Below are 23680 nucleotides of genomic sequence, written 5' to 3' on the forward strand. Positions count from 1 at the left end.
AATCCATTGATTTCAACAATGTAACTGTATTCTAAATACCAACTATTTAAATTGTAACTGTAACGGAATACAGTTACTCATAATTTGTATTCTGAATACGTAACGCCGGTACATGTATTCCGTTACTCCCCAACACTGGCGGTAGGAGTATACTTTTTTTTGAGGAAACGCGCTTGCAAGTGGCGGTTGTGAGCGGTTGCCGCGCGGGAGGTGTGAAACCAGTTGCGCAGTTTGCAATGTGCCAGATTCATGGATACAGTCCATGGCCAAATGTGATGGTCGACTGTCTTCCTCCTAAATTAGGCTACTGACTGTATCATTATAATTACAAATGAGTTATTGTAATTAGCATAATGTATATGCTGTTATTTTTTAGCAATCTCTGGCACAAGAATTAATCATCCATGCAGGTTTGATAAAGATCTATCTTATTATATCTTAAATTCACAAGTATGCCCCAAAACAGCGACGGGCCCCGCATTACTATTTTCTCATATCCTGAACTGTATGAGTGCTGTGCCCTTATATCGACCATAGATATATCGACCACGAGACGTCGCCATTGCTTTCCTCTCCTTCTTTCCACGAGTCAGTTTGCCATCTGCCGAGCGGTCATGTGACACATCTGTCAAGGGACAGCATGGCGGACATGCATGTGGAGCCTCAAAACAAATTTCACCGATTGTCCAGCTAACCCCGCCGCGAGAAACATCGATACCGCGCGTGAAGCCGGGCCGGCGGTGCCCGAAAAGACAGCAGAATGGACGAGGATAATAAACTTCAGTTCCCGTCTCTGCCTGCGTCCAAGGAGGACCTTCTGGTGAGTGCACACAACAGCCTGCGTTAGCCGATTTGCAATGTCTGTCTGGCTAATATGAGCTAGCCTCCACTCCAGCAGTTGAGCAGCTAGAATATAGCAGCATATATGATTCGTGTTTTAGGGCGGAAGCATAACGCATTTATGTGGATCTGTTAAACATGTTCGTGTGTTTCTTTGAATACGCCTGTGTCAGTATCTCTTCTAGGCTAACTAACGTCAAGGTACTGTTCACTGTGCCAACACTGAGTAGCATAGTCATCTAACATTAGCCACGTATGTCCTCAAAGTAAACTGGTAACGTTACTCATTTCTCACCCTGATCTGGTGGCTGAAGTACCTCCAGCAACTGTTAACATCATCAAAGCAACTTTCCTCAGTTTCTAACCACGCTTTAAATTGCATTTTTACAGGACTGGGCTTATCCAATGAGACGAGAAATGCAGGTATGTAAAATGAGTCTGTAGTCTGTATAGGGAAGAATAATGCTTGGCAATTGTTCACTATGCACCAAATCTGCTTCTAGTAGTAACCTATTGTGATGATGTGATCATATAATGTTTTTTTGCTGTCCAAAGTAATGATTGACAAAATGAGTTACTGAAGGTGACATAATGAGGAGTTTTGTTTGATATAAAGCATAAGTGGAGCACATTTGATTACATTAAACACCAATGTGATTATTTGACGCATGCATTTAATTAATTTACTATATTTTGATATATATCTTCAAAATATTCCTACAAACATTAAATATGGTTTAAGTAATTTTCAATTGCCCAGCGTTAATTCTGAGAGTAAGACTGTTTACAGCTTAGAGAAGCTGAATACACATACTGAATGTCAATATGAATTGTTTTAAAATATATATATATATATATATATATATATATATATATATATATATATACTGGCTGTGAGAGCATAGATCAAGGTCCCTCTTGGTTGTGGGCGTTGGCTGCTGAATGCAATGTTATAATGCATTCACATATACTAGTAAAGGCATGTTTGTAAAGAGGCTTACTGTCTTATCTTGCGTGAATAAACGTACCAGAGCTTGCGGCCATTCTTACTGCCTGTGCTGTTAGTGATGTTTTGCACTTGTCTTTATTTTCAGGAGATATTACCGGGACTGTTTTTAGGTCCCTACTCTGCTGCAATGAAAAGCAAGGTAATGTTGTTTTACAGAATTGAAGCCCACAGAATTGAGGTACTTGGAGACAGTGACACAAAGAAACTAATCCATGATTTGATTACATTTGTATAGCTCATATTGTTCTCTTCTTTCTCATTGTCTAGCTGCCAAGCCTTCAGAGACAGGGCATAACACATGTTGTGTGTGTCCGCCAAGACATTGAAGCCAATTTTATCAAACCTAATTTCCCTCATACATTTAGGTAAGAACTCATTGTGCGCTGTACATTGATGTGAACTTCCTTTTTGTTTGAAATGTTGAAAAAAATTAAGTGTTATTTGATCCAGTGTTTTCTTGCTAACCCCTTAACTAAATGTTGTTGTGTCTTTGCAGATACCTTGTGTTAGATATTGCTGACAATCCAGTGGAAAATATAATACGATTTTTCCCTTCAGTGAGTTACAAAGTGGGCTTTTTACTTCCGTGTTTCATCGCAGTGAAATGTATGACATTTACACTATGGCTGATATACTATCATTCATTTTCCTCCTAACAGACTAAAGAGTTTATTGATGGCTGCTTAGCAACAGGAGGTAAGGATGCATGCCATTTCCATTTTTCATGTGTTAAGTAGACAAAAGTCAACAATCATTTGTCCTGTTCTTTTAGGAAAGGTACTGGTTCATGGTAATGCAGGGATATCAAGAAGGTGAGTTTGTTTTGTTTTTCAATGTTCAATTTCATTATATCATTTCACATGCATTAAATCTCATACACTGAATTTACATTACATGTAATTGCTAAAGTTTTTTTTTAAATATCCTTGAATATTGTATTTATAATTGCCTTGAATAAAGGTTGAGCCGCAGAACCCAAATTACAGCTGGGAATATAAAACTGTCTACTTTTATTTATTGTTTCAGTGCTGCCTTAGTAATTGCATACCTTATGGAAACATTTGGGATGAAATACAGGTGCGTGTTTTGTTTGCTTTTTTTTGTCTGTTTTTTTACATCAAATTATGGCTTTCTGTCTAAAGTCTAACTTTTTTCATAAATGTATGATTTTTTTTTTTTTAAAAGGATTTAGATGCACATTCCATTGTATTTTGTATCGGTATGTGACAATTATGTACGCCATGCCTCACATACATCTAGAGGTGTCTACTTTAAGCATAAATATAGAAAACTACATGAAATAAACTGTGATAGTGTGCAAGTATAATAAAGAAATATACTGCAGCATAATTGTTTGAATATAAAACATACAACTTGATGTTGTCAATATGTTTTCCTGTAGTTACTGTGTTCAGGGGTGTGTATATCTCAGTATTTCAGCAGTGTGTTGTAACCTTTTGCTTTATTCACTTTATAGGGATGCATTCAGCCACGTCCAGGAGAGGAGGTTTTGCATCAACCCCAATGTGGGCTTTGTGCATCAGCTACAGGTAAGTCTTTACTTCTTAAGGGCTTCACATTTCGATTAATCAACATGACAGTCCAATCCATAAGTACGCATGTTCAACCCATTCCCTTATTAAATAACTATACTACTAAGTTGTTGTCAACAAAATTATACTGTCTCAAGCTCCTAGACTTTAAAAGGCTAGGATACAGTATGTTAGGCTGTTGTCTTTCATTATAAGATCTTATTCTGAGTCACCCGCTTCTGGTGTGACACTGCAGAAATTGTATTTCTATTTCTCCGAATGCACGTACCATATCTGCTGTCTTCCAGTAGTCAGCCTTTATTGGTCACATTTAGCAATCCACTTATGATTTGGACATCTGGCTCACAAGCAAAATTAGGATGAGTCGTCTTTTTTTTTTTTTTTGTGTAAATCATGACAAGCTTGTGCATATTTGTTTATATTGTGCGTATGAGTATATCACAAATGATATATCCAGCTACAAAAAAGCCTGAAAGTAGGAAGTTAGAACGGAAGTACAAAAAGGCATTCCTATTAAAATGATACACCGTCTCACCTCGTCGCATTGGTGTAAACTGGCAGCTTTCAGAATGTTGCAGACCGGCGCGTTTCAACTAGTCTCATCGCGAATCTTTGGTCTGAACTGGGCTTTACGCCTCTGTGAAGATTCGACTGGGAGATTGGCAGTCGAATCGGGGTCCGTTGATCGAAGCGTTGAATATTCAACTATTCGGGGTCACCCCTAGTTGGATGTATACATATTTAGTTTTAAAGCGTAAATGCTGTGACTTGTTTACAATACCAGGGGTTCTTCTTTCAGTATTGATAATTAATGAGGCAAAAGATCAGACATCGTACCAAAACATACCGTTTCTGACTGTACTCATTACTCATACTGATAAATTACTGAACTCTTATTGTTGTAATAATGTGTTTGTTTCCTAGGAATATGAAGCGATCTACCTAGCCAAATTAACCATTAAAATGATGTCACCTATGCAGTTGGGCAGGTCCTTCTTACAAGCTGGGATGCCAGGTTTGTACATAATGTACTGCTAAGCTACCACTGTCTCCTCAATTTCTTTTTGTTTCTCAGACAGACTTGTTCCAGAAACAAATTCAAAACAGGCTTGACTGGCATGTTATTTAGGCATGGTGTGTAGAATTAGTTGTTTGTTTGGCATATTGTTAAGTCTGAGTCTTGAGGCTAACATAATCGATCACCAGTGTCTAGAGCTGGGATGCACATTTGTACAACAGCATTTAATGATAGTTTTTTTCTTTGAATCCACAATGGAGCTGGATCTTATTTGCTGAAAAAATCGGCAAATATGAGCGAGAGCCAGGTCCACTGGGTGATTTGTTACTGTATTCATCTTTTCTCAATGTCATGATTTTTTTCTATTTACAAGACATGAACAGACGCTTACATTCGAACACTTGGAGCTCTCGAGAACTGGCTCATCATTTACCTTTTTAAGCTTCTTTTGTTCTCCCTGAATGGCGGGGACTTCACCTGGCACAGACTACACAGTGTTCAGGGATTGAGAATTTTTTTAATCCAGGAGGGTTTACATTTATCAAACTGGGTGTGTTGACGTATGCATTATGTTTAGTTATTCATTTTTTTTTTTTTTTTGTCTCCACATTTCATATAGGAAGCCGTAAACGCAGCCTGGAGGAAGATGAGGACTTTGGAGCGATGCAGGTCACAGCAGCACAGAACGGATGAGCTTTGCTGATATATAGCCGTGTAGCGCAGTGCACTCAATTTTTTTCCCACATTTTTAATGGGATTAAAAATGTAAATATTTGAACTTTTTCTAAAGGGGAAGGGACAGGGGAGGGAGGGCGGCCACACATGTCTGAGACATGGAGTACGGAGGGGGATCGGGCCAATTTGATAACTTTTTTTTTTTTTTCGAGCTGTATGCACTGATGGGAGATTTTTTGCAGTTTTATAGTATTTAAAGCATTTTGCATTTGCAGCGGGACAGTATTGCAATAATGCACTTTCGATACTTGAATTTGTGTAGATGACCAGAATGGTGCAGTCAGCAAAAGGGAAAGTAGCCAGGACGTCGCCCAGTGGAGGTCATGAGAAGAGGAATAGCTAATGCCTTTATTTTGGGAGTAATAGGATTATGGACTAATATCAGGCTTACTGTGGGGTAGTAAGGAATGGAAAAATAACACACTGCTTAATAAAAACGAGTCTGACTGAGTCCTGTTCGCTGTGTTTTTATAGCATAGCGTAATGCTGTGCTTAACAACATAACATTCTTGACAGTATTTTGTTAATTATTGAATGTTATTTAAAGACAATTCACAGTCACAGAAGTTATACTTTTTACTATTTTAACTTTCTAGAGACCTTGCTGTGTATTTCAGTAACTAACAGTAAAAAGCAGTCACTGACATGCACTTTTATGAGTTCACTGTCCTACAAATTGAGCTGCGGGCACAATGCATCTTACCCAAAAATCGATTTAAAAATGTTTTTCCACAACTATGATTAGTAGACATACCCATCCCATAGTTTCCCCATCTGTACTAAAAAGGTTTTTGTAGTTAAAACACAAATTAGCATTGTAATACAAATGTCACTGATTTGTTTTACAACTAGAAATAGAACCAAAGAAACATGGTAGATCATAGAATATTTTATGTGACTATTACATATTTGGAAATAAATTACATTAAATATGTTCCCGTAACTTAAATTAAGACTCCATTTACAAAAATCTTTTTTTTATCCATTTCCCATTATAAGTTGTTTCAATCCTACAGCTGTGATCAAATATCGACCAAATACAAAATTTATAGAACCTTAGTTAATCACTCACCACTGCCTCACGAAATATAAACCTTTTTGTTGACTAGAAATACATTATAACAGTCTTGACTTGATAGTAATGGTCATTTCTTGCAGTATTCACGCCTTCATTATCGTTATTCAGCAAAATTACTGTCAAAGAAAAAAGCCTGCCGAGATAAAGAGCACTTTGTACCAAAGGGGACATAAAATAAAAATAAAAAAAAAAAAAAAAGCCCCAGTAAAACCCAAAGTATTAATAATTATTCACATTACAAGAAACAAAACTGCTTTTCTTTGGTGATTTGCCTTGATGATTAATGAAACAAATGTGAGACTAAGTTTGAATAATGATCTAAAGTAATTCCTTCCAGTATACTTGGTTTTGTAGTGAACTGTAGTAAACATTGTAATGATTCTTTAGTTGCTTAGGAAATATAACTTAATTTGGTACCTTCTTTTTATCCCAAGCAATTATATTTACTGACAGTTGCATGGTAGTCAGATATAATTTAAATTGTCCGTTAGTACACAGCACATTACTTGTTAATAATGTAACACAGTAAGACATTACATTTGCAGTAATTGACGATCCTTTCTTCGGATGGTGGGGAAAGATGATGATGGTGAGGTAGCCATGGTTACCAACGAGGGGGTGGGGGGGATTTCTTCAACATGCATGTATAAAAGGTGTGGTCCATGTTTAAAGCTGCTGTTGTCCTCAGTTGGAAAATCGGCACTGCATGTAAGTCTCGTGTGAGGCGGTATATCCAAACTTTTGGTAGAAAGCCACATTGTTGGATGCACATTCCAGTGTGATTTTATAGCAATTCAGTTTTTTGCTGAGAAGAGTAAGAGCTGAAACTAACCTACAGGGACAAACAAGGGACGGAGGAAAAGGAAAATGAATCAGCACGAAACACAAGATATTTCCTAAAAAAAAAAGGTCTTAAATATTAAAAACAGGCCAAAACAAAATGTATGTGTCAAGCTCACACAGGTCTACTCACAGTTTGCCCAGCTGCTTCCCTCTGCACACGTCACTGACTACTACCTCCTCCACCCGGCCCCTCTACAAACAAAACAGAATAGAGAGGGTCTTCATTTCAGTCATTTTCTAGATGTTTGTTTACTATGCAAATTGGATTTGCATAGTTTTAAGGAAATACAAATGTTTATTCATGTGTAAATATTTGGTTTATGGTGGTGAACTACATTCATTTAAATTGACTACATTAATAGATAAATTATTTAGGGATTGGTCTCTAGGAAAAATGTAGAAAATAAATTACAGTTGTATCCATTGTTAAATATAAGCCAATAGCTTGCCGGGATGTAATTTACCTTAGCACAGGAGTGGATGAATTTGTGTTCTGTAATCAATGTGGCCGTGGCAACAATCTGTCCCAGATGTGTGTCCTCCACCACAACAACGTAGTAGTCTCCCGTCTTCTTCATATGCTCAAACTTTTCTGGAAGCCAACAGAGAACATATGCATTTTTTTTTTTTTTTTTTATCTTCATTGATATTTTATTACATAGGTTTTTATTAAAAGTTTGTTTTCTAGAATGAGGGGTTTTCCTCTTCTCAAATGTTTGATCTGATCTAAGTAAAGACACCTGTTTTGGCACAAAATCCAGGTTTAAAAACTTGGTACAATTTTAGGATTAATTTATTTTTAATTTATTTTAATTAAGGTTAATGATAAATGTAGCATTGTGCTAAGCATGACTCACTCGTAAACTGTTCTGGTGTGACATCGCCTGTCTGAGTGAGTTGAGATAAAACCTTGAAGAATCCTGGAACATGGAGAGAGAGAGAGAAAAAAAAAAACTGTTGGTGAAAATGATGTGATGGGGATACGTACACTCAATCTTTTGTGAATTCCTCATTTATGTTGCTGTTATGTTTTATATTTTTATTATATTGCCAAGATCTTCCTTATCCGATGTCAAGGAACAGAAAACATGCTTTCCGCATCATTTATCGTGTTCGTATCTTCATAATATCTTGAGAATACAAGTACTGGTCTAGAATATGTTGTCCATCCAGTCTCTGACTCACCCCTGTTGAAGTCTGCCGTACAGAGCGGCCTGAGCACCAGGCCTTCCCCTGGGCTGGATGGGGAAATGGGGGGAGAGAAGGAGACAGTGTTGCTACTCCAGTCTAGCTCCTGCAGCAGAGAGGGCTCAAAGAGTGGAGTCTCGTCCAGCAGCATTCCACAGTATCTGCTCAGAAAACACACACACACCCACACCCATAAATGTGTGTATGGCACACTGCATTGAAAGGCTTTTTCTAATCAATCTAAGATACTGCATCAGCACAATGAGTTAAAATGGTCATACTGTCAGCCAGGATTGAAAATATGTTTGTTCACACAGAACTTTGACCTGACAAATACAGTTTCACTTGGTTGTCATTACTTTACTGCCATGCTTCAGTGGTTGATAAGCAAGTTGACATATTAATGGGCACACCAATATATGAAATATAATGCACATAATCTAACAATACACTGTGAGGTGATAACATTCTTAAGCATTCATTCATGAATTTCTTTCCAGGATCTGCTCCAGGATATGTAATATGAGAGGGGCCCATCCTACAAATGCCTATTCACATAGCGAGGTCAACAACCGGTGTCATTATTAGCTAGTGCTGTTGGTGGTAGCTTGAACACTTGGAGGTTGATTCTTGTTTCGGCGATAGTTTTAACCAATTTTTTTTCTTTGTTTTCCAATTCTTTATTGTACAAAAGTTCATATACAAAGCTACACACAGATACATAGAATAGACATTACAAAACAGGAACAAAAGAAAAGACAATACAAAAAAATAACCTAGCTAGATACCGAGCTTTCCGCGTCATAATTCTCGTTTCCATGGAAGCAAAACATCATTAGCTACTCTTTAGTGGTGTCATTATTCCCTGATGACCACCAAGCCACGCAAATAACAATATAGTTGTGTTAATGGGCTTGTTTATTGCCAAAAAGGCAGAGTGTTTCCCTGCAGTAACTTAACCCGTTACATTTTACCAAACAGCTCATAAAGAAATACTTTATTAAAACAGTTAACGTTAGATGAGGCTACATTACACCAGCTAAGTTAGCTAGCTAGCTAGAGTCAGAGCAGTAACTTCACATTAACAGCGTTAACGTTACCTCTTTGGGATCGCCTGTCATGCTAAGCAGCTAGCTAGGTAGCTTAACTACTTACCAGTAAAAACACCAGAAGAGATGGTCCAGTTGAATTCCCAGACTGAGGTAACGTAATTACAATGCCAACCGGGCAGTTTTACTACTTATGTAGGAGGTTGGGCTACATCATTAAGCCGAACAGCGTGGGTGTTTCCCATAGACAGTATATAATGGACCAACAGATCCCGTTGCTCTGAACGGAGACCAGTGAAGGCCTTTAGAAGCACTTTTCCGGTGATGGCTGAGCGTTACTGCGCAGACGTAAATCTGCCGTGAGGAACATGTCTGAAAGTTGTAAGTCTTCTGGTAGCTGTGCCAAGAGAAATCTCAATTATTCCCAATCTTGCAGAGACGGAGAGCGTAGGTATACGTAAGGAGATAGCATGGACACAGGCTAATTATTGCTAACTAAAATGCTAGTTAACATTAGTAATTAAACTTAAACAGCTAATGTGAGACGAAACTGCCTGCGCGCTTCTCCTGTACTATACGGTAATTCCTCTACTATGCGACAGAATGTCGCGTGGTTATGACACAATCGTTAGCCTATTTTTACAAAAACGTCTGCTACGGAGCCATAACGTGAGTCATAAGTTAATGGAGCCTTTTATACATTGTCGTGTTTCTTTAGAAATAAACAATGGACAAATAGAGTCTTTAAATGCTTCAGATGTAAAGTTATTCGCTGTCAAAGTGGCGCCAAAATGAATGGCAGTCAATGGAATGCTAACGGGAGGTGATAGCTTATTAGCATCAAAATGGCGCCACAGAGGTTCGCGGTCTGAGGAGAAGCTTACCCCCTTGGTGTTTCCGCCTGGCATGTATGACGTGGCAGAGATGCGCAGAGGTAGGGGGCGCAGCCCAATTACGTCAATGGATCAGTAAAAGTAAACATCCCAAAAGGATTTTACCAGAAACCATTTCATATTATACCGAGCGTAATGTATGACTCCATTCAGTCATCCAGACACACTGTTTTTCACAGTGAAGTGTGGGGTTTAACCTGTCAACACACACACACACACACACACACACACACACACACACACACACAGATATTGGACTAATAAACTCAAAGGTCCATTGTATTGGATACTGGCCACTAGACATTAGGCAGGCTTTGCTATCATTTCCTTTTAAACAATGTAATCTTTAAATAAGTGGGTCTGCAGTAGTCTGTGTTTGGAAAATAGAGGCAAAGGCGGTTTATATCAACACAAGTGGGTTTGTCTCAAGAAGAAAGATTGAAATACTATACTTTGTTAAAAAGCTGTAGAAGCTCTGTTTATTGAGTCTTTTGTATTAACATATTTTACAAAAACTAGATTTACAGAAATTATCCATAACTGAACCATTCTTAATTTAGGCACACAAATACAGGAAAGCTCAGTCCAAAAAGTGTTTCAGTTTTGATTAAATAAGCAATGGTTTTGAAAGAAATCCCGTGCATAGGAAATATATCATGGATATTGAGAGTTGTTAAATAACTAAATGAAAACAAAACTGTCCAATTCTTTTTTTTACATTATGACTAATTAAAATCTAAATCCTATATTATATCTTCTTACAACACCCCGAAAACAGAGTTTGAACAATAAAATAAACACAAAATAAAGATCACAACACTTCAGCTTGTAGTGTAAGTTTGCGGGCTGCTCTTTGGAATAAAGTGGAAGGAAACAAAAAGCACTTGTCTAGATTCATGCAAATCTTACCCCAAACTGCCCTTGCACTGTAATAACAAAAAATTAACACTTATAATACAGTCTCCATCTTTGTGTCCATTGACATGCCTCAGCCAGCTACAGATTTTGAAACGTTTCAAGGGCCCAGTCCACGTTGAACATTACTGTAAATTTTGAACAGATCGAGGATGATTATGTTCCTCGCTAATATCATTTTTGAAATAGCACTCCTCAATGTGAGTAGACAAATGCAGCACAAACAGAACACCCTAAACAGAACAAGATTCATTCAGGTCATACAATATCTAGAAATATCAAAGGAGACCTGTTATGCTCATTTTAAGGTTCATACTTGTATTTTTCTACTAGAACTCCCCCTCTGTCTGAGCGCCTGTCTCTTTAAGACCCCCTCCCGAAAAATCCAGTCTGCTGTGATTGGTCAGCATTTCAGGGTCACTGCCTCTATACTATCCGTTGCAGGCGGGGATGACTTTAAAGGAGTATGGCCGCACTTTCTGCCGTGAAAAATCACCAATAACTTGCTGTTAGAAGTAGCCTAGAAATCTAGACGCACCCTAGCGGCAGCAAATGTAATTTGCAGCTAGGGTCAGTCTAGCAACTCTCCGTTGGCTTGCGAGCTGGAAAAACCAAACTCTAGTCAGGCCAATCACATCATGTATAGAGTCGGTGGACGGGCTTAACATAATGACGGCAGAGTTGCGACGGTTCCGGTACAAAGAAGATGGCTACTGCTGCTGGCAAACAGCGGTCTTTCGAATCGGCTTTGGTCGCGACTCTGGAAGACTTGGAGTTAAGCTTTTCTTTTAGTAAAGAACAGCACTGAAGTCATTCTTAAAAAAGGAAGATGTGTTTGGAGTTTTGCCGACCGGATACAGCGAAAGTTTAATCTATCAACTAGCTCTGCTACCTTCTTCGTTGCTCTGGTTGGTTGTAGTGCTATCCTATTGCATGCTGAGGGAATTTGAAAAACAACCATTTATCCCGCCCCTCGGATTGAGCCCTGCCAATGGTGAGTTCCCAGACCCAACATCTTGATGTGGGTCTGGCTTGTCAAGCTATGTTGGAAGCGGAGTGTTCAGACGCATCTGAAATCTGAGGTTTTTGTCCACAGGGATTACTTTTACATTAATTTTCAGCATTATTTGAAGCTTTGGCCATGTTTAATATGGACAGCTGAGATTGTGGCATTATAGATATGACAGAAAATTTTAAAAAGCATAACAGGTCTACTTTAAATCAAAGGCAACTAGATTTGTTAAGTCTTGAGAAAGCAAGCGAGACAAAATGTCTTCAAAAGACAGTCCAGCAAGTCCAGCTGTCACAGACTTATCAATTTCTACATACCCTAAAAATTCCATAATGATGGGCACAGATTCCAAGGACCCCATTGATATATTCAGTAGAAAATAAGATTTTCTTATTCAGCGAGACAACTGCTTAGTATTAGAGGGTCATTTAAGAAAGACAGAGGATGACACCCATTGTCAATGTACAAAATGTAATACATCCCCTTTGTTGCCTATGCATCTCAAGGGAACAGTATTAGAAAAACTAACATTTACATGCCCACTCCTCCCGTGTTAAATAACAAAACTGTTTGCTATGGGTGATATTACACACTAAATACATAACCCATGTGGGTCAAAAACACTTTGTTTGCAGCAGTATTTTTGATAGGAACATTCATATTTAACAGATAGGCTGAACAATACTAAAGTGACATTCTCTTACTCCAAGGTAAGAAATAAAAACATGTTATTTTGCCTACACTTAATTCACAGTTGAAACCCATAAAATAACAGAGAAATACATCAGTTGAGTTTCTCCATTCAGAATATACGTAGCTTTTTGCCATTAGCAAAACATGAAAATAAAGTCTGATAAAAGGAAAACAAACAAAGACCCAAATAGCTTTTACCTAGTAATGACACCTTCAAACCCCTTTCATACAATACGTGTCTGAATGAAAAGCATGACCATTTTTGACAGCCAGTCCCAATCATGGCAGAAACTGACTCTCTACTGAAGCTGCAATGTGTGGCACGTAAATAGAGGGAAATGCAACCTTGCATTTTGTGACCCTTCACCCATTAATTTATATAATGCTCCAAATACTCTGAAATCAGTGATGCAGAGGCCATTCACAATAGTCCCACCGTTTTAGGCAGCCCAAAACAGTCTAAAGTCCATGTTTGCAATGCTTTTTAATTATTGTTTTGGATAGGTGATGACCACTGACTGTACACCAAATGGGGAGGGATTAAATAGCTTTGTCTATGCCTCCTGTGATGATGATGTGATGAAGCCAATCTGTGGATCAGGGTGCAGGGTCTTGTTGATTTTGCATGCGTCTCTCTGCAGCTGCCGCCATGGTTCTACGTCTAAGCGCAGTCAAGTTCAACTCTGGAACAGTGTCCTCCTCCAGTCCCGGCAAATCCTCATCCTCCTGGTCCTCTGGACTTTTGTTCAGATATCTCCTACAGAGAAGTAATAAACAACATATGAGCATGAGAAAATGCAAGATAATGGGGGAAAGGCAACCAGGAATACCTACCATTAGTGAACAAATGTTCCACTTATTAGTTCTGTGCAGCTGGGCCTTTCAGCTATTCATGTAGGCAAGTAAAGAAGGCCTTTAACATTGTATTTGTCTGGCCATGGTTCACAGACCGAGACAAACTTGTCTCACAAGGAAGGGTCTCTTTTCCCAAAAATCAATTTGTACAGCTCAGCTATGATACAAAGTCTAGCATGGTCACACTCCTGACCTCAACAAATGTTTTCAAAAACAAGGACATTTCTTTTTTTTTTTTTTTCAAAATTGAACTTCTTTTGAATATAAAACATAGCGTAGCCCCACTTTCTGTGAGGTAGAAAACCAGCCATAGTAGTGTACCAACCTGCGTGCCTGCTGGAGAATCTCTTCTTTCCTCTGCTTTAACATCTTCTGCCTCTCCTCAGCCGACTTAGAGAAGCGACCTCCTCTGATCTCCATGCTGTCTGACTCACTGAGACCCACTCCTCCTCCTCCACTGGACCCTTCCTGCTCATCTGGCCCAATGCTCACCTGTGTCGGGGCATGCTCTATGGCCTGACGAAGGAACACAGACAAAATATGTGACAGAGTTAGGCCTGTAAAAATTATTGCATCATTGTCTAATTGTCCATTTTTTTTAAATTCTCGCAGTTTCTTTGTTTAACCGCAATTAATTGCCAACATTAGCTATGGTCTTAAGGCATATGACTGGTCATTGTTGACTTTGTTTAGATAGGCCAAATTGTAATTATACAAGTGATTATTGGTCGGACTATATATTTTTATTATTGTTAGTTGTGGCACTTGAGCCTATACACATTCATAGCAACACAAAAGATAAGGGGGGGGATACAGTTAGAAAAAATGTTTTATGATAATAAAGAGCCGTCATAGGCTGTGTGCTTGTGTTATTACATTATCTGGGCACATAACAGTGATCTATAGCAAAATACGTATCCTGGAATTCATTCAAAACTTGAAAATTTGACTGAAAGAGACAAATTACATTGTTAATCGCAATTATTTCTGAGACAATTAATTGTGCAGCAAAATTTTGAATTGTTACAGCTCTAGACAGAGTGTTGCAGTCTGGCTTTTTGAGTAAACCATAGGATAGGATGTGATCAACCTGAAACAGGGAGCCAGGAAGCACTGACAGTTGGAGAAATCAGGAGAGCATTGTGTAATCATAACAAGGTTAGACTTTTCAGAGGCATCAATGAAAAAGAAAAAAAAAAAAAATGGCACCGCTATTAACATTTAATCCCTAGTGGACTGACCTGTGTCGGGAAAGGCACCTGGATGCGTCCCTCCAGGATGTTGTCAGTGGTGACCTCCACAGAGCGAGTCAACTGCAGATCCTGCATCACCAGATAGGAGGGCACCTGAGGAAACATCTCCTGGATCTGATGGGCCTGACGACCACAAGGTACATGGGAACAGAAGAGAACATTAGAAAAAGAATTTAGAGAACGATTGTTGGAGATGGAAGAGCAGAACATAACATAAAACTAGATTTTACTAGGTTTTAAGCATACAGTATTGGTGATTTTAAAAGTATAAAACCGTTAAATCTTTTGTGTTATACTATATAATATACCTGGCATCTTTGGTAACCAACAGTTTCGGTTTAATCTGTTATCTGTAAAATCTGTAAATAAAGTGGTTATCACTACGTCAACACGGACTTACCAGGAAGTCAAATACCATGTAAGCGAAGTATCGATGTTAAGAGCATTTGGCCCACGTTACACAACTCAGGTAACTGGCTGCTCATAAACAGCAAGAAGGAGTGAAGAGTGAGACCAATGAATGGCACAATTGGCTTTATGCAAATTAAGTATAAAAAAAGAAAAACTGTTGGCAAATGTCTCGGAAAAAAATTCAATACCTGGCCTTACATTTCTATCTGTGTATCATCTATCAGATAACCAACAATAATTTCATCAGATTGTAAACATAAACTCACCATGGCCATGAGCTGGGAGTTGTTGGCCTGAGCAATGCCCAAGATATTGGTGGTGTGCATTACTTCCACTGAGAAACTGGGCAGCCAGCTGGCAATGCGAGATCCTGTAAGAGAATGTATGGATTTTATAATTCATTGTAACACACAGCCTATCTGATGGATTTGTGTCCGACGGACTTACCATCAAAGTGGAAGAAGTGATTGTGTTGGTTGATATGTGGTCTAGCATCTGGAGCAGCTCCTACTGGGCCGATGTTGCCTTCCAAGCCCCCGCCCTGCTGCTGTCCTCTCGCCTGGCCCCCGTCCCCATTAATGTTCAGGGATGTCCGACATGTTGGACACGAGGTGTCCTGCTCCAGCCATGAGCGCAAACAAGAGCTGGAAACACACACACACACAACTCACAAATGTCATTATGGCATTTCTCTGTATAAAAACTTGACATTCATTTCAGGTCTCAGAACAAGTCTTCTTTAGATAAACATCAGGGTCTGTGCAGGGAAACATACTGAAGCTGAAAATATTCACCACACTGCTATAACTCTAGGGCAGCAGATAAATAGCCATACAAAAAAAAAATCATATTACAAAAGCTAAGAACAGTTCTGCTATCAGGTCTGCTACAAAAATATATCCATTGCTTTGGGCACTAGCCACATTAGGGATACTGCATTCAAGGCGGGTATATCTGGTTGCCTGCTATTCCTGCACTCTCTCCTTTCACCATCTTTATTCTGTGAGTCACTTTTTCTAGGCTACGGAACCACAGGTCAGTCGTAGCAGTAAAACATCGGACTACATATATAAACCATGCAGGCATTGCAAATAAAAAAAGCTTTACTTGTGGAAGAGATGGCCACAGGGTAGTTTGCGTGCTGTCAACATAGTATCCCAGCAGATGGCACAATCATCATCATTAGCTGCCAGCTCCTCTGCAGTAGCAACTGCAAATCTGCACAAATAAGTTTCAGAGTACGCACAAATAGTGATGAAACAAGGAATAGTTGATGGATTCATTAGAAATAACTGAATTAAACAAACAAAGCACAAAACTATGAGGTAAAAAGGGGAAAAACAATTAAATCAAGATATTTTATCACCTGGCCTCCATGTTGTTGATGACACGAAGGTAGTTCTTGTGTCGGCGGACACGACGCTGGACCTCATGGAAGAGATACCGCAGCTGCATGAAGATAACCAAGCTTGCCATGGACAGCCAGATGTTTCCAAAAAGCTGACGAGAAACACATGGACAAAAAAAGAATTAGGAGAGTGAAAAAAGAGACAGGGACAGACTACATTTTTACATCACAACGTGCCGACACCCGTTCCCTCTGTGTCTTACCAGCATATGGATATGGTGCATGAGGTCCAGGAAGAGCATAGCCAGCTCCATGATGAAGTCTGTGTAATAGACATATGTTCCCTTACTCTCCCAGGTGCCTGGATGGTTCAGATCCCACAGATGAATGGAATATCTGAGGGGACATGCACAACTCTATCAGGCCATGAAACGCAGGTGATATTGAGACTATGGTGGATGACGTGGCCCTTATCTTAGATAGGGATTGGAAAATAATAAATAATGCATTAAACAAAGATGGTGTAAAAGTATTATGGTACGATAAAACAGGTATATTGCCATCAGATGCAACAAATTGACAAATCAGGATAACAGGAACAGAGATAACAGTGTTATAATGACAGAGAATCAAAGTTCACAATTTCCTCATAATTGTACAATGTATAATAGCTTTAAATCAATATGCTTGGTTGAAAGGTGTAGAAATAGTCTAACGCCAATAAACCCCCTAATCCATTGTGTATGCAGTAACACATGTTAAACACAAACCAAGGTAACAATGTAAAATTAGTTATTTTTTTATAGTTAAAGTAATGCGCAGTTAGTCATCACAAACATTATTTGCTATGTACCAAGCCAGAGCACTGTACCTGTACTGTAAACTGTGAACAGCTTACAGGTTTTAATGTTAGACTAATATCTGTGAGTATCTATGAGCGCCTCAGCTGATTAGAGTTGTTTCCGCTACTGGTATAATCCTTACCACTCTCTTTGGGACAAAGAAGCCTTTCACACTTGTGTAATGGACCAGGAGAAAAAAAAATGGTGTAGCCAACCCTAAGCCCCTGATTCTAAATCTGCACAGGCTGTCATCCGTACTGCTGCAGAGTGCACCCGTGCATGCATGTGTAAGAAGGCTTTGAATGGACTTACCGCATGATGACATGCCCAGTGCGTACAGTCACCAACAGACACTAAAGGAAAAAAAGGATACAGGTGAACGTGGAGTAATTCCGGTGGTCTACTTTCCATAGATATATGGATAACAAAAATATGACATTTCAGTAGTGACTTTAAAAGAAATGTAACTACCTGAAGGAATGTTTTGTGCTAAAAAAATAAAATAAAATGGCGCTGTGACAATTTGTGTGTTTATTAGACTACACCTCTCTTTGAAAAAGTATCCCCTTATGGAGACTTCTGTAGCTTCTGTATTTAAATAAATGAGCCTTTTTCAACAGTAGATATTTTGACTTGTCGTAGCAGTAAAAGCACAGTTTTAACTGGAAACATTAGGGTTGATTCCAGTGCCCCAGTAAGCTATACTCATGAGCCTGCATGCACAATACTGGGGCCCTGGAACTGGCACACTTAAATCAAATGCAACTATTATTTATGTTATAAATTACAACTGTGCTTTTCCTGCTTTAAATGTCAAATTGTCTGCCATAAAAGAGGTTTGCAGTGTTTACACTATGGCACATGAAAAACATTACAAATCTGCCTGGGCACATTTAAGACATAAGCATATTAAACTGAAATCTTTAAGAAATACATGGGCCTAACCAAAAGCTTAAAAAAAATCCACAATCAATATGCCATTGTCCACACACCGCCCACCATTATTATACAGTTGTGACTCCAGGTTCTCACCTCTGCTGCCATAAAGGAGAGGGTATGCATGCCATGAGAAGCTCCCAGCAGACCACAGCCCACAGCCAGACCACAGCAGTCCAGCAGCAGGGAGACCAGCAGACAAAGCACTCGTACATGGCTGTTCATGGGAGTGGAGGGCGAGAAAGACAGCTGTATGGAAGAAAATGTGAAATATAAGTGGACTGTGCCTCTCTCAAAGTGTTTCCCTTTCCTTATGTCCTAGGGTTTCTTGATAGGAGAGCTTGTGCTGCATAACACATAAAAATGCACTAATACATTTTATCTGGTCTACACAAAGCTAAAAAGTCGTAAATATTTAGGAATGCATTGCAGATTTCAGACGAAGTGTTTTGTATTAATGTTCACAATCTCATAGTACTATTCTGACATTTAAAGAATATAACTAAACAAACAATACAAAATATGCACATTTTTAATAAAACATGCAGCTGTTGATGGCAAACAGCTAAATGAAATAGAAAAAAAACCAATACATTTAAAAAGGGGAATATTCCAAAATGAAAATAATTAATTTAGCCACCAAAGAACATAAGGTGTTTTGCCTGCAACCCACACACACACACACACACACACACACACACACACACACCTTCTACTGTAATGACTGGGAGGAAACGTGAACTTTTCCCTTCGAAATTGTACACAACCAATTGAAATCAATAGACTCCTCACACACAACCCCTAAAACATCACGTACTGGCAAACATTGCTTAAGACCGTAAACTCACAGTCTACAGTGAATAGAAAACAATAAGGACCTTATTACAAACAAACATTCAAACAGCTGAGCTAAAAGAAATCAAAAAGATTCCTTCAATGCTGTAAAGCTTTAATACCAAGGTTTCCCCAGCACAGTGACAAAACTACATAGTATCAACTTTAGCAGTTTAACCTACATGCGTCATACTCAAACAAAACCCGGAACCCACAGAAACAGGAAGGAAGACAGCTGGGCTAACACAACTGACAGACTTCAATCTAAAAAGAACATGCATAAATGCCGATCTATAGTCAAAGCTGGGAGACATTTTTACAACCTGGCAGGCAGAAATTTCCCTCTGTACATTAAGTAGGCCAGTCAGCAATGCATTACATCACAGGCAACATACCAACGTAATGCCTGTTTTAAATAGCAGTGCTTGTAAGGTGGTCAATTAAATTTGATATTTTGTTTACCCCAACATGCAGACTACAATCTGATACAGGGACATGTCAATCAGCAGCCTAACATGCCAAAACAAGGAGCTATTAATAGATCCAGAGCTGAGAAGAGTACAGTTACTCTCAGACTTTTGGGGGACACTCCCCACACCTTTTAAAAAGACCACTTTATAAAGCTTGAAAGTACATGCAGGTGTCGTCAAATGCCAGGCTTCTGGCAATCTCCCATTTACTCTCAGTCCTTGTGAGTAACAAGGCAGCCACAAAGACTGTGGATCTAGTCCTAACGGGTTCACTGTGTAGCATTATTAGGAACATGTTTCATTCAGGGACATGTAGGCCTATCTATTATACCTTATAATATCTCTTAGCAAAGAAACAGACAAAACTTGCTGTACACTGTTGTGAATAAGCTCTAGAGTTATTTGTGTTTATCGTATAGATCCCAATACCTGCTTACGCCATACTGTACTGGCCATTTCCAATGCCTGCATCTATGGTGATGTATAAATCATTTTAAAAGACCATTTGCAAATTGTTCTTAACTGACATTTTTAAACAAATACCTGTGTCCTGTCTGAACCTGAACTTGCTAAGTCTGTAGCAAAAAATAAATAAAACTCTATTTAAAAAGAGCCTTAGGCTCACTATAAAATTACCCAAAAATGAAAAAGTAATCTTTAAAGTTAGTGGCCTATCCAAAATATCAGGTGTTGGCTTATTTCTGATATGTTTGTATTGATACAATTTCTGTTTTGTATTGTAGACTGATGGGTTGGTTGACCATGTGGTACAATAATATTAGTTGTTATAATACTTACATATTCAAATCGGTCTTTGCAGAGCTGTACCATGAGGTGGAGAAAGACCAGGGCAGAGAACCACAAACACCACATGACCACCTCGTCCACTGTCTGAACGTTCAATACGCCAAAGATGAAAATGAACTTGTAGAAGATGAAGTTCCAGAACTTATCCTTCAAATGCTGAGGAATAAACACAGAGCAAATTAGATGCATTTTTTTCTGATAGGTCTAGAGTCAAGTAGAGCTGCTTAATACCCCAGGCATGGAAGTAGTTCATCATTTGTTCAACACTGTTCTAGACACAGACTCACCTGCTTCTCACTGACCCTAAGCGGGCCAAACACCACATACTGAATCATTTTAGCAGTTAACATCAAAGAGCAGCAGAATGTGTTGACCAAGACCTAGGGGAGTACAGAGAAGAAAGTGACAATTAGTTGTTTTGTAAGAATATCCTCATCTTATCAAACAAATGCAAAGTCCTAAACTGGATGACACTCACCCATACAAAGAGACTGTCAGTGGCAAGATACCATAGGATGGGCAATTCGGTGTCGCTAATATCATTGTTTAGATGTTCAGACTGTTCCCCTTCAGAGGGAGCAGGTGTGTCATCAGTTTCCAAGACCCCAAAGCCTGGATCAGTCACAGTGGTGTAGGCACTAAAGATGCTGCCAGCAAGCAAAGCCATACTCAGTGCTGTGTAGGTCTGCAGGCTGGGCCAAGGAAACCTCTCCAAAAACAGCAGAGGCATTGCAGCGTTTACGGTCCACTTGTCAACTCGTGAAAATGGTGTATGTCCTGATCCAAGTAATCAAAACCTGTGAGAGCAGAAGTGAGTTAACGTAGCTAACGTGGGCCAAACATGCGTAAACAATAGCCTTGTTACATACATGCAAAAGCTCAATGCACTGACTGGACTGTATTTGGTGAAATGTAAAAAGGTTAAATCACTCAACAAACATGAAAACCGTGGGCCCGCGATCGAATTGGCCAACATTAGCAACATAGTCGCTAGCTAGATATAACGGTAAATAATAATGAAAATAATTATAATAACAACAATAGGAGTTCACGCCCTAACATTGGCTATTTAGCGTTACCTGGCTAACGTTAACGTTACTGAATAGCTTAGCAACTTGTTAGCTAACATTAGCAACGTAGCTAGCCACTGTTAAGCACCAGACAACCAGCTCGTATTAAATCGTCACTTACAGTTTGTCCCAGATTTAGTTTAAACACAATATCCCCCCGTCCCTCGTTGTATTCAGTGCTTTACTTTTAGTGCAGCTGCACTGAAAACATCGTCATTGTCAACATCGTCATGTTTATTTCATCGAGAATGTAGCTGGCTGTGAGGAACCTTCTTCTTCTTCCTCCTCTACGTCTTCTTCTTCTTCTTTTATGAAGTTAGACGGCAGCTAGCATTCTTACTGCTGCACTACTGCCATCTTCTGGGCTTAGTTAACTCCTACAGTGTCCAGACCAGTATGTCAGATTTTCCTCATCAAACGTTTTCACAGTAGGAAGCTGGCAAGCATATTATGCCTTGTCCACTTACACCACACTCTAGTATCTTATTACTCCTGCTCCTGTCACCGTTTCATTTATTCTAACATGTCCTCCTTCCTCTCTGATACACATTCCCATACTAACACATGCTTTATCATTTCTGGCATGATGACAAAAACAGTGTATGCTTCCCTATGTGACGTGTGCTGTTTAGGGTTGTTACTTGCTCTTTCTTATTTACTTTTCTACACACTATGACCTTTCCATCTGATTTTGATAGGCTAATTTAATACTGACTTCAACAATTCCTTTTTTGAATGATTCATTTGCCAATCTGTCTGTTCTCTGCATGATAGATATAGGCCTACTTTTTTTTCCTGAACCATTCTTGTATGTATAAACAAAACGTTATAAAGAAGATCCCGATGACCTCTGGCTATACCTGGCTTTATGCTTGCAAGGGCCGACACAGAATTATTTTCCTACATAGACTGTGTAGATATCTGTATCAATATATATATATATATATATATATCAGTGCTACAATTGACTACTTTGTGGATAGGAGATGTAATTATCAATTTAATTTAACTGTTCCCACGTTTTGACATTGGAGGGATGTTGCCAGGGTCCAAAATTAGCACCATCTACTTTTTTTGGCTGGTAAGTGAAGCAAATTTACCAGCCACTTGCATATTTTGCCAGCAATTGGCTGGTAAATTTGCTTCACTTACCAGCCAAAAAAACAATGGTCATCTATTGAGTGGCTGGTAAAATGTTAACATTCACTAGCCATTTGGCTGGTGGAAAAAAAAAAGTTAATTTTGGACCCTGGATGTTGCACACGGTCAGCCCCATCACAATTAACAACATAACCCTCTAAACTCACTCACTAAATATGCATGTTAATTTCTTTCCTTAATTTGAAGTCATTCCAAATTTACCAACAGAGGTTCTAGTAACCAGGTTTTGTGTTATAGGCTAGCTATTATAGATTATTGTATACAAAACACATTTTCATATACTCCCAAGTCTATTGCTACTGCATCTCCTACAGTCAAAATTTGATTTTGGTGTTCTTTACCTCTTCACCTCTCAAGAAAGTCTAGTCTGGATCAATATTTTAACCTTAATTGCCACTAGAGACTGAAGTATTGAAATTGAAAGTTTCACATCTGAGAGCAGTGCAGAATCAATGTCAATTTATAGGCTACTTTAAAATGTACTTTGAAATTACAGCTGCAAAAGGAATTCATAAATAACTTGAATAAGCTATATGGAGCACTGGCATTGATAACAACACAAAATACTAGTGAAAGCTAAAATAAATGGAGGAAATTGGGTTATATATTAGATTTAAAAAATGTCATAGTGTCCTGTGCTCAGAAATAATTCTGACTGCATTGGTGAAAAGGCAAGTGTTGTTAATGATTAACTATTTAAATGGTTGACATCTATGCAATAGATCGGGTTGACAGAGAGTCCAAAGTTAAAGTGTGTGGGAGCATTGCTACACTGCAATTGCAAAGGTTGTTGGGGGAGAATAGGGATAGTAAGGGACAAGAAGGACACTAGCTTAGCTTTTTATCTGCCATCTCAGAAATACTGGC

General features: G+C 38.8%; 3 protein-coding genes across 3 annotated transcripts; 1 reads left to right on the forward strand and 2 right to left on the reverse strand.

Moving 5' to 3' along the window:
* Positions 1–648: 648 nt before the first annotated feature.
* styx (serine/threonine/tyrosine interacting protein) lies at positions 649–5605 on the forward strand. The gene is made up of 11 exons (XM_078251834.1): positions 649–820; positions 1231–1263; positions 1935–1988; positions 2117–2214; positions 2346–2406; positions 2509–2545; positions 2622–2661; positions 2876–2926; positions 3327–3399; positions 4327–4417; positions 5040–5605. Exons 1-11 carry the CDS (start codon positions 761–763, stop codon positions 5111–5113), a joined length of 672 nt encoding a protein of 223 aa, XP_078107960.1. The 5' UTR covers positions 649–760; the 3' UTR covers positions 5114–5605.
* Positions 5606–6029: 424 nt separating this feature from the next.
* Positions 6030–9612, reverse strand: gnpnat1 (glucosamine-phosphate N-acetyltransferase 1). Its single transcript, XM_078251843.1, has 6 exons — positions 9420–9612; positions 8262–8425; positions 7934–7996; positions 7541–7668; positions 7207–7268; positions 6030–7065 (listed from the first exon to the last, which is right to left on the reverse strand). The coding sequence occupies exons 2-6, from the start codon at positions 8413–8415 to the stop codon at positions 6918–6920; spliced, it is 555 nt and encodes a 184-aa protein (XP_078107969.1). The 5' UTR covers positions 8416–8425; positions 9420–9612; the 3' UTR covers positions 6030–6917.
* Positions 9613–10657: 1045 nt separating this feature from the next.
* LOC144518968 (E3 ubiquitin-protein ligase AMFR-like) lies at positions 10658–21963 on the reverse strand. Its single transcript, XM_078251853.1, has 14 exons — positions 21774–21963; positions 21061–21379; positions 20870–20962; positions 20574–20738; positions 18568–18720; positions 17848–17888; positions 16957–17089; positions 16712–16845; positions 16453–16563; positions 15793–15989; positions 15612–15715; positions 14923–15057; positions 14007–14197; positions 10658–13583 (listed from the first exon to the last, which is right to left on the reverse strand). Exons 2-14 carry the CDS (start codon positions 21310–21312, stop codon positions 13424–13426), a joined length of 1869 nt encoding a protein of 622 aa, XP_078107979.1. The 5' UTR covers positions 21313–21379; positions 21774–21963; the 3' UTR covers positions 10658–13423.
* Positions 21964–23680: the final 1717 nt, after the last annotated feature.

The sequence above is a fragment of the Sander vitreus genome, chromosome 1 (genome assembly GCF_031162955.1).
Source record: "Sander vitreus isolate 19-12246 chromosome 1, sanVit1, whole genome shotgun sequence".
In the NCBI taxonomy this organism is placed as follows: domain Eukaryota; kingdom Metazoa; phylum Chordata; class Actinopteri; order Perciformes; family Percidae; genus Sander; species Sander vitreus.